This window comes from Argopecten irradians, chromosome 15 (assembly GCF_041381155.1).
Source record: "Argopecten irradians isolate NY chromosome 15, Ai_NY, whole genome shotgun sequence".
Classification (NCBI taxonomy): domain Eukaryota; kingdom Metazoa; phylum Mollusca; class Bivalvia; order Pectinida; family Pectinidae; genus Argopecten; species Argopecten irradians.
Window position 1 is genome coordinate 2,685,953 of NC_091148.1, and position 14,442 is coordinate 2,700,394.

Consider the following 14,442-nt stretch of genomic DNA (forward strand, 5'->3'; position numbering starts at 1 on the left):
TACCTCAAAGTAAAACTGGATGCGGTTCAGGAGAATAAAAAATGACTGTCAGTAACTTGACGAGATCGTGATCGGTTCACGATCTGTTACGGCCTTTTTTAAACGATTACCTTTATTATAAAATTGATTATAAATCATTGGAACTATATATTTTTATAAAGCTGAACTGTTGTGTGCTAAAAATTATGTATATCCCTTGGAGTCCGATATTAGCACAGGAGTACTCTAGTGATATTAGATAAAACAATTAGAAAAAAATGCCTAGACTACAGTGAGTGTAATTTCTACCGTGAAACCAGATACCCTTGGGGAAACCTTATTAGTTATATTTTTTGTCACCTTAGTAAATAAGATTTCTTCATTTCATATACCTACTGTATAGAAACAAATAATATATCCGAAAGTCAAACGCGTTTTTCTGGACAATAAATTCCGGATTTGATTTTCGTTTTTTCTATTACTGGACTATATTCAACTTCCGGCGGAAACCGTGCTCTTTGGAGTAGGAATTTATTATAACGATTTTGTCATTTTACGAACTATATATCAGCATTTCCAGATATAGGAGACAAGAATGGACGAGCCAACGTTGCAACAATCAACATAAGGTATACTGTCATCAATTTAATGCATTCTGGTCTCATTTTGAAATCAGCCTAGTACTAAAGGGACGATTTTGTATCGAGTGGCGTGAAACCATTTAGGTCAAACTGATCACGCCCGGTTATTTTCAGGTTTCGTCACGTCTGGGGAATCTGGGTCACACTTCACTAAACTCACAACTTGTATTGATCACTTTTCGGTATTGCATTATACTTCAATGTATATGCATCGTATTTGTTGTACAGCAATGATGATATTTGCTCAACAGTTTATCAAATGACCTACACATTTCATGATCAATACTTTGTGAAGGAAATAGGATTAAACGAGTTACCTCCCTTGTACTGTTATTTTATTTGCCAAACATACAATAAATCTGAAGGACTTCTAAATATTATTGTCTGTTAGTCCTGTAGACTTCCGACTATGTACATATCTAGCTACTTGTGGCTATTTCTGCCATTTATTAGTATCGCCCAATATCAGTTGACAGTGATTTTTTTAGTTACATTTGGGGCCGAATAAAGGCCCCTAAATAAATTATGCTGCATTTTCCAAATTTTATGTAAATATTTTCCAAATTAAAAAAACTCTTAAAAATATACATATATGTCAAAAAAATACTGTGAAAAGGTACAGGCCCCTGGAAATTAGTAAGAAAATCACTGGTTGATTTTTTCATGATTTTGAAAAATGTTAAAAAAAATCATGCAGAGAAGGACTAAATTAAGTCAAAATGAGTGATAAGGCCAAGAAAAAAATGTCTGTTCAGGGTTACCCGACCGACCCTAATTTTTTTTCTACAATTTTTTTTTTAAAAAGTCAGGATTTCAATCTCAGACTTCGGTTGGTTCTTGTATTGGAGCGTATCATTATAAAGCATTGTAGTGGAACGGAATTACAAGTCTTTAATTATTTTAATAAGATTGACCCATCATCATCTGGGACCAGAATGGCTGCCAAGCTGTTAAGACATCTCAACATATTATCACAAACCCTGGTCAGTGTTTTCTATCCCACCATAATTTCTTTAAATTGCCTTTCATCTGTGGTTCGCTGTCTTTCCATTCTTCTGTTCGTTTATTATAATTCTTTTTACTGCTATTTTTCAGAAAGTACAGAAGTGGTCTTTTTCAATTTTTTCTTGTGTAGGATCTAGATCTCCTAGGACCCTCTTTGGGACAGATTGGTTACATATAACAAGATCTTTGACAGAAAGTCCTTTTTGATTTTGATTGTTTAAGTTTGTTATCACTATTAGTATTCCTGGGAAAGTGCTAAAGGGATTTGATCAAATCCCTTTAGCATGAATCATGTTTCATGTATAGGTTATATATAGTGTGATGAGGGAATTACAATTCAAACTTGTTTAATATATTCTACAAATCCTTTGGTATATATATATATATAGCCATATTAGATTTTTTTATTTAGTCTTCATCTCTCTTTTCAGAAATAATTGACGAAAACGAGGCAAAAAAAAATGAGACAAAACACATGAAGACATCCAGGTAAGGGGACATAACTCCACTGTCCAAAATGTCAGCAGACGACTTGATTCAACTTGCTGAGGCATCAGAAAGAGTTCGAGCCGAACAATTGGGAACTGATGATCAACCAATCAAAAGTGAGACTGTGGGACCTGGTGGTGACGTAGGTCAAACAAAAAGTGACCTTCAAATAGAAGGTCAAGTCAGAGATCAAGGTAACAGCACACAGACCATTTCTGTAGAAACAGAAGACTTCGGTGAACCTACTGGTAACCAAATTTTAAGTATATCAGAAGAGGATCAACAGACCCAAACAATTATATTTCAGCAGGGAGCAGAGTTGGGAAACATTTTCCAGGATGCAGGGGTCGTACATATAATCGTGCAGGAAGAGGCTGGCACAAGTGCTGGTAGTGACCAAGGGGAGACAACCACTGTTATTTCTGATAACATCGGTGAATTGTTAGACCGCATAGCTAGCTTCACTTGTGAGTCGACGAGGAAAGAGGTTATAGATACTATTAACAAGAGTGAAGAAAACACAGCAGTGGCGGGTAAAATCTCAGAAAATGAAAACAATGTTGACAAAAACATTTTACAAAATAGTGACACTGAGCAACACGTTGTGTCGATTACAGCGAAGGGTGAAGAGTACCAGATCACTGTCGTTCAGGATCATAGCGAAAAAACAACAAAGGAAACAAACCAGCAAAACAAGAAAGATGAACAATCTGATTCTGTTACTGTCAAATTAGAAAATCTAAAAGAAAGCGAGTTGTTAAAAACTGAAAATACTTTATTGGAGGCTGATGCTGCTGATGAAGACGAAGTGGAAGCTCCAGAAAACACAGAGCCATTACAAGACGAAGAATTCTCAGAAAATGAACTAGAAAATGAAGAAGAGGAGCCTGTGAAAATCAAGAAAAGAAGAAAGAGTAAAAGAAATATGAAGAAGAAACAAATAAATGAAAGTGAAGAAGAAAAAGAAGGACCAACACCATCTAAAAAAGTTCGGCTGATCAGATGTGAGGGATGTTTTGAAGTGTTTTCGGACCAGGCCGCGTTAAAGGAGCACAGGCTGAATAGTGGTGAGAGGCCTTTTACCTGTCATGAGTGTAAACTAGACTTTGTGTGGAAAAGTGACTTGGTACGTCATAATCGTGAAAAGCATGTGTACAACTGTACAGAATGTAACAAGCTGTTTCCGACTAAGACTACATTGGAAGTCCATTTGTTCCAGGTCCACAACAAGCCTACGCCCCATTGTTGTACCGACTGCAGCAAGAAATTCCCCTCGGCAGCAGAGCTGGAAAAACACATCGAAAGTCATCAGAACGATCCAAAAAGTAAGTGTGACACATGTGGAAAGATGTACGTTACCAAGTACCTTCGTCAGCACATGTTGCAACACAACGGCACAAAACCTTACATATGTGACATATGTGGAATGGGATTCACAACCAAGCGTTCAGTAACATTCCACAAGTCTATTCACTCCGGGGATAAGCCCTTTGAATGTGATATCTGCCATAAGAAATTCCGTCTGGAAGCTCTGGTACGGTCACACAAGAGAACTCATCTGAAAAGTAAGCCATTCCTATGCTCCACCTGCGGTAAAGGTTTCACTTCAAATTCAGACTTAAAGCGTCATATTCAGGTTCACACAGCCACTTGGAAATTCAAATGCTCCATTTGTGATAAAGGTTTTGCACAGAAAGGACAGTTGGATACGCATTTCAGAAAACATACAGGGGAGAAACCCTTCAAATGTGACGAATGCCCTTGTGCTTATCGAAGCTGGAAAAGTCTGAAAGATCATAAACGGACACATTTGACTGTTAAACCTTACACATGTGATGTTTGTGGTAAGGGATACATTCGCAATGCTCTTCTTCAACAACATATGCAAATTCATGCAAAAGCTGAAATTAAGTGTAAGACATGTGGTATGATAATTGAGCGTTTGGATCTATATCGGGAGCACATGAAGCAACATCGCGAAGAGAAGGAGAAGTCGTGTAACTTTGAATGTCATATCTGTCAGAAAAAGTTCTACATTCAAGTTCGTTACCAGAGGCATTTAGAACTCCATGCAGAAAGAGGAACGACTATATTCGATTGTAGTATTTGTTCAAAGAGATTCAAGTCTCAGAGTGTCCTGGATCGTCACTTGATGAAAAAACATAATTGTCTACCATCTGAAGTAGTGCCACAACAACAACAACAGCAACAACAACAGAATCTGCATCTTCAGCAGCAGCAACAGATGAATCAGTATCCAGAAAACACTCAACAACAGATTCAGAATCAGCAAACAGAGTCGCTACACCAGCAGTATCTGGGAGGTTCGGCTCAGTCTACACAGACAATACCGCAGCAGACGTTCATGGCTTCGCCTCCTCAACAACAGTCACAACTTGCAAACAACAGCCAACAACAACAGCAGCAACATTCACTGCTGCACCAACCAGTGCACCAACAGTCGCTTGTAAATCCTCCACAAAATCCAATACAGCATCAGAATATGTCCCAACATCTTCAACAAAACACCTCTCAGTTTCCTCAACAGTCGTTGCTTCCCAATATGCAGCAAAATCAACAACAGATTCCTCATCTTCCAAACCCCCAACAGCAGTCGTTACTGGCCAACCAACAAACTTCTCAGCAGTTCACAAATCTGTCGCAGCTTCCTCCTCAGCAGAATTTTCAACAACAGCAGCCGCAACAACAATTTCAACAGCAGCAGCAACAACAATTTCAACAACAACAACAGGTTCAACAACTGCAAAATCAACAACAGCAACAACAACAACAACAGCAACAACTACAGCCAGCCCAGCAGCAGACGTCGCTTCTGACCCCTCAGACATCATACTCACTGTCATCCCTACAGTCGGTGGAACACACAGCTATCCAGGTAGCTCCGCAGTCCATACAAGGTAAATCAAAAATCCTTTATTTTACGAATTCTTTTTTAATTGCAGCTAGGATAAAATAATTATAAGACATCAAATTGAATCGCAATAACTTATTAACTATACTGTATTTGCATATTACCGAGTTATCTACCCTTGCAGATCCTGTATATATTGATCGTGATGTCATGTTTTTGTGAGCTCAACATCATAATTTTCGAAAAAAATGATGTGAATTGTACTCACAAAATAATGACATCACAATGGATACCTTCCAATCAAGGGTGCTAACTCTATTTTATGCAAATACAGAATAAAGGTTAAAACAAGTCGCCTATAGATGCATGTAATCATTAATTTAACGAAAATTTCATGCCCTGTACTGTATTTAATTATTAAAGGGACAATTCAGTGAGGCTAATTCGTTACATAACCAACCACGAAACAAAATATAAAATAAATGTATTGTTCTACATTCCTTATGAAACATATGACAAGAAATAGTGACAAATTCCACAAAATTGTTATGTATTTTGATTATATACCATTGTAATTCCAAATCATTGTTCAAATGCTATACCCTTACCCGAGTCAAAGTCATCCACGTTAAACAAATGCAATACATGTACATAACCACTGAGGAGTTCGAGTTGATGAAGTTATTTTTAGACAAGAACATGCATCTAATATTGATAATGTTAACACAACCATAAGAGCTATTTGCTATTTAAGTAGTTATTATTATTGACTGATAAAGTAAATTTTTAATTGCTATTTAAGTAGTTATTATTATTGACTGATAAAGTAAATTTTTAATTGCTATTTAAGTAGTTATTATTATTGACTGATAAAGTAAATTTTTAATTGCTATTTAAGTAGTTATTATTATTGACTGATAAAGTAAATTTTTAATTGCTATTTAAGTAGTTATTATTATTGACTGATAAAGTAAATTTTAATTGCTATTTAAGTAGTTATTATTATTGACTGATAAAGTAAATTTTTAATTGCTATTTAAGTAGTTATTATTTATTGACTGATAAAGTAAATTTTTAATTGCTATTTAAGTAGTTATTATTATTGACTGATAAAGTAAATTTTTAATTGCTATTTAAGTAGTTATTATTATTGACTGATAAAGTAAATTTTTAATTGCTATTTAAGTAGTTATTATTATTGACTGATAAAGTAAATTTTTAATTGCTATTTAAGTAGTTATTATTATTGACTGATAAAGTAAATTTTTAATTGCTATTTAAGTAGTTATAATTATTGACTGATAAAGTAAATTTTAATTGCTATTTAAGTAGCTCTAGTTATTATTATTGACTGATAAAGTAAATTTTTAATTGCTATTGAAGTAGTTATTATTATTAACTGATAAAGTAAAATTTTAATTGCTATTAAAGTAGTTATCATTATTGACTGATAAAGTAAATTTTTAATTGCTATTTAAGTAGTTATCATTATTGACTGATAAAGTAAATTTTTAAGCCAATGAAAATGCTCGTTACAAGCAATATTGAATTATTTGTCCGTAATTTCTCTAATCCACCATTCATAATACAGTGTCCCTATTAACATAATTTGGCGATATTAACGAGGTCATTATAGTGTTATTTTAATCATTTGTTTCGCAAATGTGATGGCGGATGGCGGTAGGCGGGTTTTGTGGTATAACAGATGTTTTTGTGTGGAGGGAAATCTGTTTTGAATAAATTCATGGCGATAAGCGGGTTTGGCGGTAAAACGGGTGGTGATATAATGGGGTTTTACTGTGTACTGGTATTTTAAGTATAATAAAATATATATTCATCATTGTATGTTTTAGGTAACCAATTCACATGTACCCTCTGCCAAAGGACCTGTGACATTGCTGAGAAGTACGAAAGCCAGCGCACCCCTGGGAATTTTATCTGTATCAAATGTCATCTCAAGGAAGGCTCCTCATTGAACAAGATCAGGTACAAGTGTGCAATCTGTGATCGACTTTTCATTGACCTTCAGAAAGCCCAGTTACATAGCAAGGCCCATGCAAACACTCCGGAAGTATCGGTCAGCGTTACCGACTCGGCAGACCAAACATACATGGTACAGATCGTAGATAGTGAGAGAGACAAGGGAGGTAATAAGACTATTCACTACTGCGATATTTGCGGAAAGGGTTATACATGGATCAACAGCCTTCACCGACATAAAAAGCTGCACTGTCAGGAAAATCTGTCGATTAAAAACACGAGTTTTAAGAACTACAAGTGTGAAATATGTGGTAAAGGGTTTACATGGCGTTCTAATCTAAATCGTCACAAACAGACACACCGAGATAAAATTATTTATATTTTCCGTACCGATGGTGAAGATATGACACTGGAAGAGGACACAACCTTCAGCGATAAGAATTTAAACGTAACAGGTATTGAGGGCACAGACTATCTTGAAATGGATTCTACGTTCGATGAACAACTAGTGGAGGAACAAGTTGAGAACAAAGATCCCGATAAAACTTTCACTTGTGACATTTGTGGAAAGTCTTTCCTGTGGCAAAATAGTATGATCACTCATAGAAATACTCATTTTTCTTTAAACAGCCAGCCAAATATCGGAAACACCATGACGTATTCTAACGATATCCCGAATGTTGCTCCGAATAAATCTGATGCTCTGGCTGATCCGAACACGATCGGCAGTCTGATTCAGGCAAGTAATACCATTGTAATGCAGTCATCATCGGGAAATGAGCTTGTGAACCTTGGCCAGGTGATTGATCTGCCGAATACTAACACGGGAAATATGAATGCCGCTGGCACTGTGGTGCAGGTGGCACAGAGCGGCTTTTTCTGTGATGTATGTGGCATCGACTTCCAAAATCAGAAAAATCTTGAATCTCACAAACACGTCCATCTTATACCAGAGGTGGTTATAGGTTATTCTGAAACGAATCATATGGAATATCCGGCACTTCCCTCGGACAAAAAGTTTTCATGTGATATTTGTGGAAAGGGATTTAGCTGGAGTAATAGTCTAAGTCGTCATAAGCAGGTCCATAAACGACAGGCTTCCTCGCAGGCGACAGCTACAGGGACAAGTACCGCCGAACAGGATGATTGGCAGAAGCCTTACAAATGCGAGGTCTGTAAAAAAGGATTTGCAAGACGTGACAACTTGAACTATCATATGCGAATCCACCAAGCGACCAAGCCATACGAATGTCATATTTGTGGCAAGTCCTTTAATTGGGGATCGTATTATAAGCAACACATGGTCATGCACAAGGGAGATAAGCCATTCACTTGTAAATACTGCGGTAAAGCGTACGCTTGGAATCTACTGTTACAGAACCACATCAGAACTCACACGGGAGAAAAACCCTTCCAATGTGAAAAATGTAAGAAATGCTTCCGACAAAGGTCTCATCTCGCCGTCCATATGAGGAGTCACTCCGGCTTGAAAATGAGTCAATGCGAGGTCTGCAGTAAAAGGTTTTTCGATTCATCGTCACTCCGACGCCACATGAGGATCCATTCAAAGGAAAAACCTTATAAGTGTGATGTATGCAATAAAGAATTCTCCGATAGTTCCAATCTCAAAAGCCACATGCGACGGCATACGGGGGTGAAGCCGTTTGAGTGCGGAGCCTGTGGTAGACAGTTCAGTGTGAAACAAAACTTGACTAGACATTTCATTATCCACAGGAAAGAAGAGGCAGATGCTAAAATGATGGCAGAAAATGATAAGAAAAAGTCCAGACTTGAGCAGGTTCTTTCCTAAACAGGGGAGATAATATATATATATATAATCAGTAACTGGTCATTGTATGATATGTAATTCATTTTAGAGGTGCTCCACTGCCGACAGAGCATAAACAATACCCATCAGTTGAAAAAATACCTAATATTTAATCCTGTATATATTTATCTAATTAAAACAAAAATACATATAAAATCAATTGGTTTTGCTTTTGGTGCATACGCAATCAGTATCATTCCATATAGGGTATAGTGCTGTGGAATTTTTTTTTGGACGTAATTAATTATTTTTATCTTGAAGTAGAAAAAGCTCAAACTTTTCATTGATGGTAATGGTGTAAAGTAAGTAACTTTTGCAACTGAAGAAAAATACTAAATCGTCTGCTTCTGTTTTTGATACAGTAACCATTACCATTTATTGGCGGTGAAGCATCTTTAACCTGAATTATAGTAAACCATTTTATTTTCGCGAAATACAAATAAATTTTTGGGTAAATTAGAGAGTTCACACTCAAATTCCAATGTTTCATGAATAATTGTATAAATATCTATGAATGCATGATTGTAAATATTAAAGAGTCCTTGATCACAAATTTATGAATTCAGTAATTGTATATGTTGAAAATAAGGAATACACTAAATACATTGACGCATCGCCAGCTGTCAATCAAACCACACGTTTAACATTTTATATTGATATTGAATATGCAGTAATGTTTGCACCGACACTGAATGAAAATGTGTGTGTGTGTGTGCAAGCATGAGTCATGGCTTCATACTACCTGGCAATCAGTCAATTGTATACAAAATAATGTGGTTCACAGTGTATTCCAATAAACTGCATCAAGTGAGAGTAGCAATATAGTTATGTACTAGAAGTGGCTTATTGAAGGTGTGCATGCTTCATTGAATTGTTAGATTGAAAAAAATATAAACTATTGAGACTCACAACTCACAAAATAGCAAAGCTTACGGAGAGCTTTGGGAATGTGCTGATAATCACAAAATATTTTACAACCTGTTACCGGTGTCCTTTCAAATATTCATTGCCATATGAATATGCACCCGTGTCAATAATGCATTAGATGTTCATCTAAACCAACACCCACTCCCCCCATGAAATACTCATCCCTTCAATATATATGGTGTAGTTTATGAAATTAAATTATTGAATTGTTTATCATGTTCATTCAAATTTTTTTATATCAAAGGATTTTTTTTTCTAATTCTTAATTTGTCTAGTCTGAAACAAATATGCTATAAAAGTATAAAGAGACAATTTTTTGTACTGTTGTAACGATATAATTAATTTTTATTTGTTTTCATACTAAATCCAACTTTCTGATTGGCTGATACTTTTTCTCATATACTAAGAAAAAAAAATCCAAGAATGGCGCAAAAACTCGATGTTATCATCACGTCACAATAGAAACGTCGATGTTGCGTATTGATTTAGAAAAAAATAAAATAATCCATTGGAAAGTCAATGGAATCATACGTTTAATCGTGTTTTATGTTATCAAGTAGAAAAATTAATTATAAGCATTGATGAACTATTTTTTTAACTTCATTGGGTTATGAAATAAATTTTGTTTGCAAACTTTTGTGAGAATCCGCTATGCGGATTCACACAGTTTGCAAACAATATTTTTTTCATAACCCGGATTACGTTAAAAAATAGCGACATTAATGCTTAATTGGTTTGTTGAGCTACAGAATCATCCCTAAAGTTGATATGTACATTTATTTACTATCCATAATTAGGTCACAGTGACCACAAAGTGAAAGGGTTGATGTAAAATATAATTCATCATGGTTTGGTGTTTGTTTTCAAAACATACTATATACATTAATGTAAGTAAATTGTAGTGTACCATAATTACACAGGTACTGTGCAGTGCTATGCAATGAGGGTTGTAAAGAAGTCAAGTTTTTTTTGCTATAAATTGCAAAGTATGTTTACCTGGTAATTAAGTCTGAACTTCAAACTCTGTTATACAAAAATGGTTCGCAGACATAGAATCCTCGTCCAAAGGTCTGTTTTATTCAAAATTTAAAAAAGAATTTATTTTCAAAAGTTATTTAACAAAGTTATCGGAACAAAACAGAATTACTATTACAAAATTTCGTACCTCAAATATAAAGTTCCCTATTGAAACTGGACGATGGCTCGGTATCCCAAAGAAAATAGAATATGTAATTTATGTCATGTTGATATCGGAGATGAATTTCATTATCTTTTCAAATGTCAAAAAAGGGAAATTAAAGCTATTAGAGAAACATATTTTGCTCAGTACGTACTACACCAAATATCCTACTTTTTTAAAATTAGAGTGTCTATTGAATATCTGCAGTATCCAAGTTTTAAACAAATTCGCAATTTTTCTAAGAAAGATTATAAAATTACTTTAAATTAATTATTATACGATTATAACTCTATGTATTTTTATACCTTGTACATGTATATTTTGTGTCCATCTTGTCATGTATATGTCTATGTATATCATTATGTCCTCATGTAACACATTTTCATGTGTCTGAGAGAAACAAATAAAATCTCTTGAATCTCTTGTTAAAAAAGGTATGCTCTACTGTGGCATACTTATGATACATGTACAAACTTCTCCTATTTAAACCTTTATTTAAAGCAACTTCTTGCAGTTTATCATGAATAAGCAAATCATGGAGCTTATGTGATCAAGGTAGATAACTCCACATATGGGAGATAACTTTCTAAGACAAAATATTTTAACATTTTTGTTCCTACTGTCACATTATACCAACCACACTAATAAGTCACTATATGGACTAGCTATCTTTACTGTTGTTTTTGTTCGTTTTGTTAAAACAATTTGTTTACGTGTTTTGTTAATTGTGTTCTAAGTTGCCACACGAAGATTTTTATCATCAGCACTACTAGATGTACATAGTGCATTATTATATAACTTATCAAATCTCGGTCCACATCTTTGGAATTGCAATTTGATGGTAAGTTTATTTCACTATTGCCTCTCTACATTTTACAGAATAACCTCCCTTTCCCTTGTGTTCATCGTGACATCATTATTTTGTGAGTGCAACGTTACCTCACATCATTTTCTCTTAAAAGTATGATGTTACCCTCTGAAACGCATGACATCACAATCAATACCTCCTGCAAGGGCAGATAACTCTGTAATATGCAAATTACAGAATATTCAATAAAAGATTTGAGTGTAAAATGTAATTCATGATCTGTATAAAAGTCTGCCTTGTAGTTTTGAGCGCGATTGTTAATATTGTGTAATTTGTTACCACGGATAGAAGATACAAAGTTTATTCATTTATTGAGAACTTGAAAGAAATAAACTGTAATAAAAATAGATCCTATATTTGGTGTTATTTTCTCTTTGGTCTCCCATCTACATACATATGCTGGCCATGCACAGTCTTTTGACTTTACCACCATCTTAACAATTAACCACCTTGAATTTTGAACATAGAAAGGATTTATATATGGTTTAAGTCCTTATTCACAGGGACCTGGCACGAAATAAACCCAACAGTATACATATATATTATATAATTTCCACAGTGATCAAGTCAGCATATCGAACCGACTATCACTTTGTCATTGATGAGTCCTTTTTTGGGGACATGGATGTGGCGCGGTGGTAAAATGCGCAGGTATGTTTGTCTAAGTGATTAGGTGTTGTAGATCGTGAGTTCGAGGCCCGGATAGGGTACGAAAGATTTTCCATAAATTCTCATCCTTTGTTAAATTGTGTTTCTTTGATATGAATATTTATCGTAGTATTATACTATAATGGCTCAAGGAAGAAATATCAACGGTTGTTTTCCATATAACACTGGATCCTTATAGACATATGTCTGTAGGATACGAATTACTTAAAGTACTAAATATAGGGAAAAATGTAATTCTAACAGTGTGGACAAAATATTGTCGAGTTTTCGAGGCAATCTGCCCCTTTGTCAACACCCAAAAAGAACAAACAAAATTACATGTATATTAAGGACAGTCACAGACGTACACAAAAACATAAACTATATGGACAATAGCTATGTGTATTGTCTGAATGATCCCTTCGGTCAGTCGTTATAATTAGTTGCAATCGCCGACAGCTTATATAGTTTAATATAATATATATATAATTATGTACACTATATTGTTGCTTAAAAGTTTTGTGTCGGCTTCCTGTGGTTCCCTTATTGGCCCCCAAATCCCTCAATTTGTCAATAAAGTGTAAAAAAATTTGAGGATAAGCTCCATGGTTCCTAGATGAAAAGCAGCAAAATTACTCGGAGGGATTTTGGCGCCCACCGAAAATGATCTATGTCTGACAATGGAAAGAGAGATCTTCTGACCTTTCGCTTTTCAAACTATCACAATTTTAATATAGCTGCCTGTTGGCCATCTTGTAGATTGATCGGTTTTAAAAATGCTATATGCACAACCAGTCAACATGAAATTTGAAAAAAGATCGTTTCTGTACTTTCCAAGAAATAGCAGTAACAAACTTAAAATCCAAGATGGCTGCCTTTCGATCATCTTGTTGCCTGATCAGTTGCAAAATGCAAAACTAGGGCCCTAGGGGAACCTACACGTAAAATTTGAGACATATCCCTTCAGTCCTTTCTAAGAAATTGCGGTAACAAGAATTTTTAACAAATGGATGGACTACGGGCAAAAGGCAATTTGAATAGCCCACCATCTGATGATAGTGGACTAAAAATGGCTTTTCAATGCTTAATCTATGCATATTTTGGATCGTCACCTTAGCAACTACATTGTACATTTGCAATGATACACATCTACCAATTGCATTTTGGATAAGCTAGAAATTTCGACATTTTAATTAATAGCATAAATATCCAAAAACTGCCCAAACCATCAAAAGTCATGTTACCATTTTTCAGAAATTTCATCCTTGTTCCAAGTTGTGCACTTTGGCATCAATCTAATGAAAACAAAATAGCCGACAGACATCTTGTAATACAAGGGTTTAAAATCCCAAAATGACATGAATTAAGTATGATTTACTGTCTATTAGTCTCGCTTTCCAGTGATTAAAATCACATCATCAGAAACGGAAAAAGATCCCGATCATTTGTGTCTGACTGACGGGTGTTAAAATGATCTTTGAAGAAGGAAAATCCATATTTCAATCTTTTCTGTTTCCTTTCAGAAGACACATAAACATAAGACATTCATCGTTAAATAAAAAGATAAATTTATTTTTCTGATGATAGTATAAAGCAATGAATGTTCACTGTAAACTACATGTAGATATACATTTGTTGTTTCTAAACAGGGACAATTTCTCAAAACCTTTCACAAGAGTTCACACTCACTAGGAATGTACATTCACATTTGTTTCAGATCAAATTTAATGTAGGTATATTTTTCTTTAATATTTAGCAATAGCACTAGTGCAAAATTAAAGCTAGGCATATTCAAAATTATGCTTTGTTAAGTTTGTTAAAATTTGAAAGAGAAAATTATTATTTCTAGAAATGTAATATATATACATTGTATACCATTTAAATTCCAGTATTTTAATAATTTGCTGATTAAAGCTAGGCCTATAGCACTCGGAAGTAAAACAGAGATGATGTTAACAAAACAAATATAATGTCCGACAGCAGTTTTTTAACACATTTCTATAACATGATTATTCCAAACAGCAG

At 34.7% G+C, this 14,442-nt stretch overlaps 1 protein-coding gene across 1 annotated transcript; it reads left to right on the plus strand.

Moving 5' to 3' along the window:
• Positions 1-469: 469 nt before the first annotated feature.
• Positions 470-9,621, plus strand: LOC138308864 (zinc finger protein 721-like). The gene is made up of 3 exons (XM_069249894.1): positions 470-608; positions 2,057-5,032; positions 6,840-9,621. The coding sequence occupies exons 2-3, from the start codon at positions 2,143-2,145 to the stop codon at positions 8,774-8,776; spliced, it is 4,827 nt and encodes a 1,608-aa protein (XP_069105995.1). The 5' UTR covers positions 470-608; positions 2,057-2,142; the 3' UTR covers positions 8,777-9,621.
• The last annotated feature ends 4,821 nt before the right edge of the window (positions 9,622-14,442 follow it).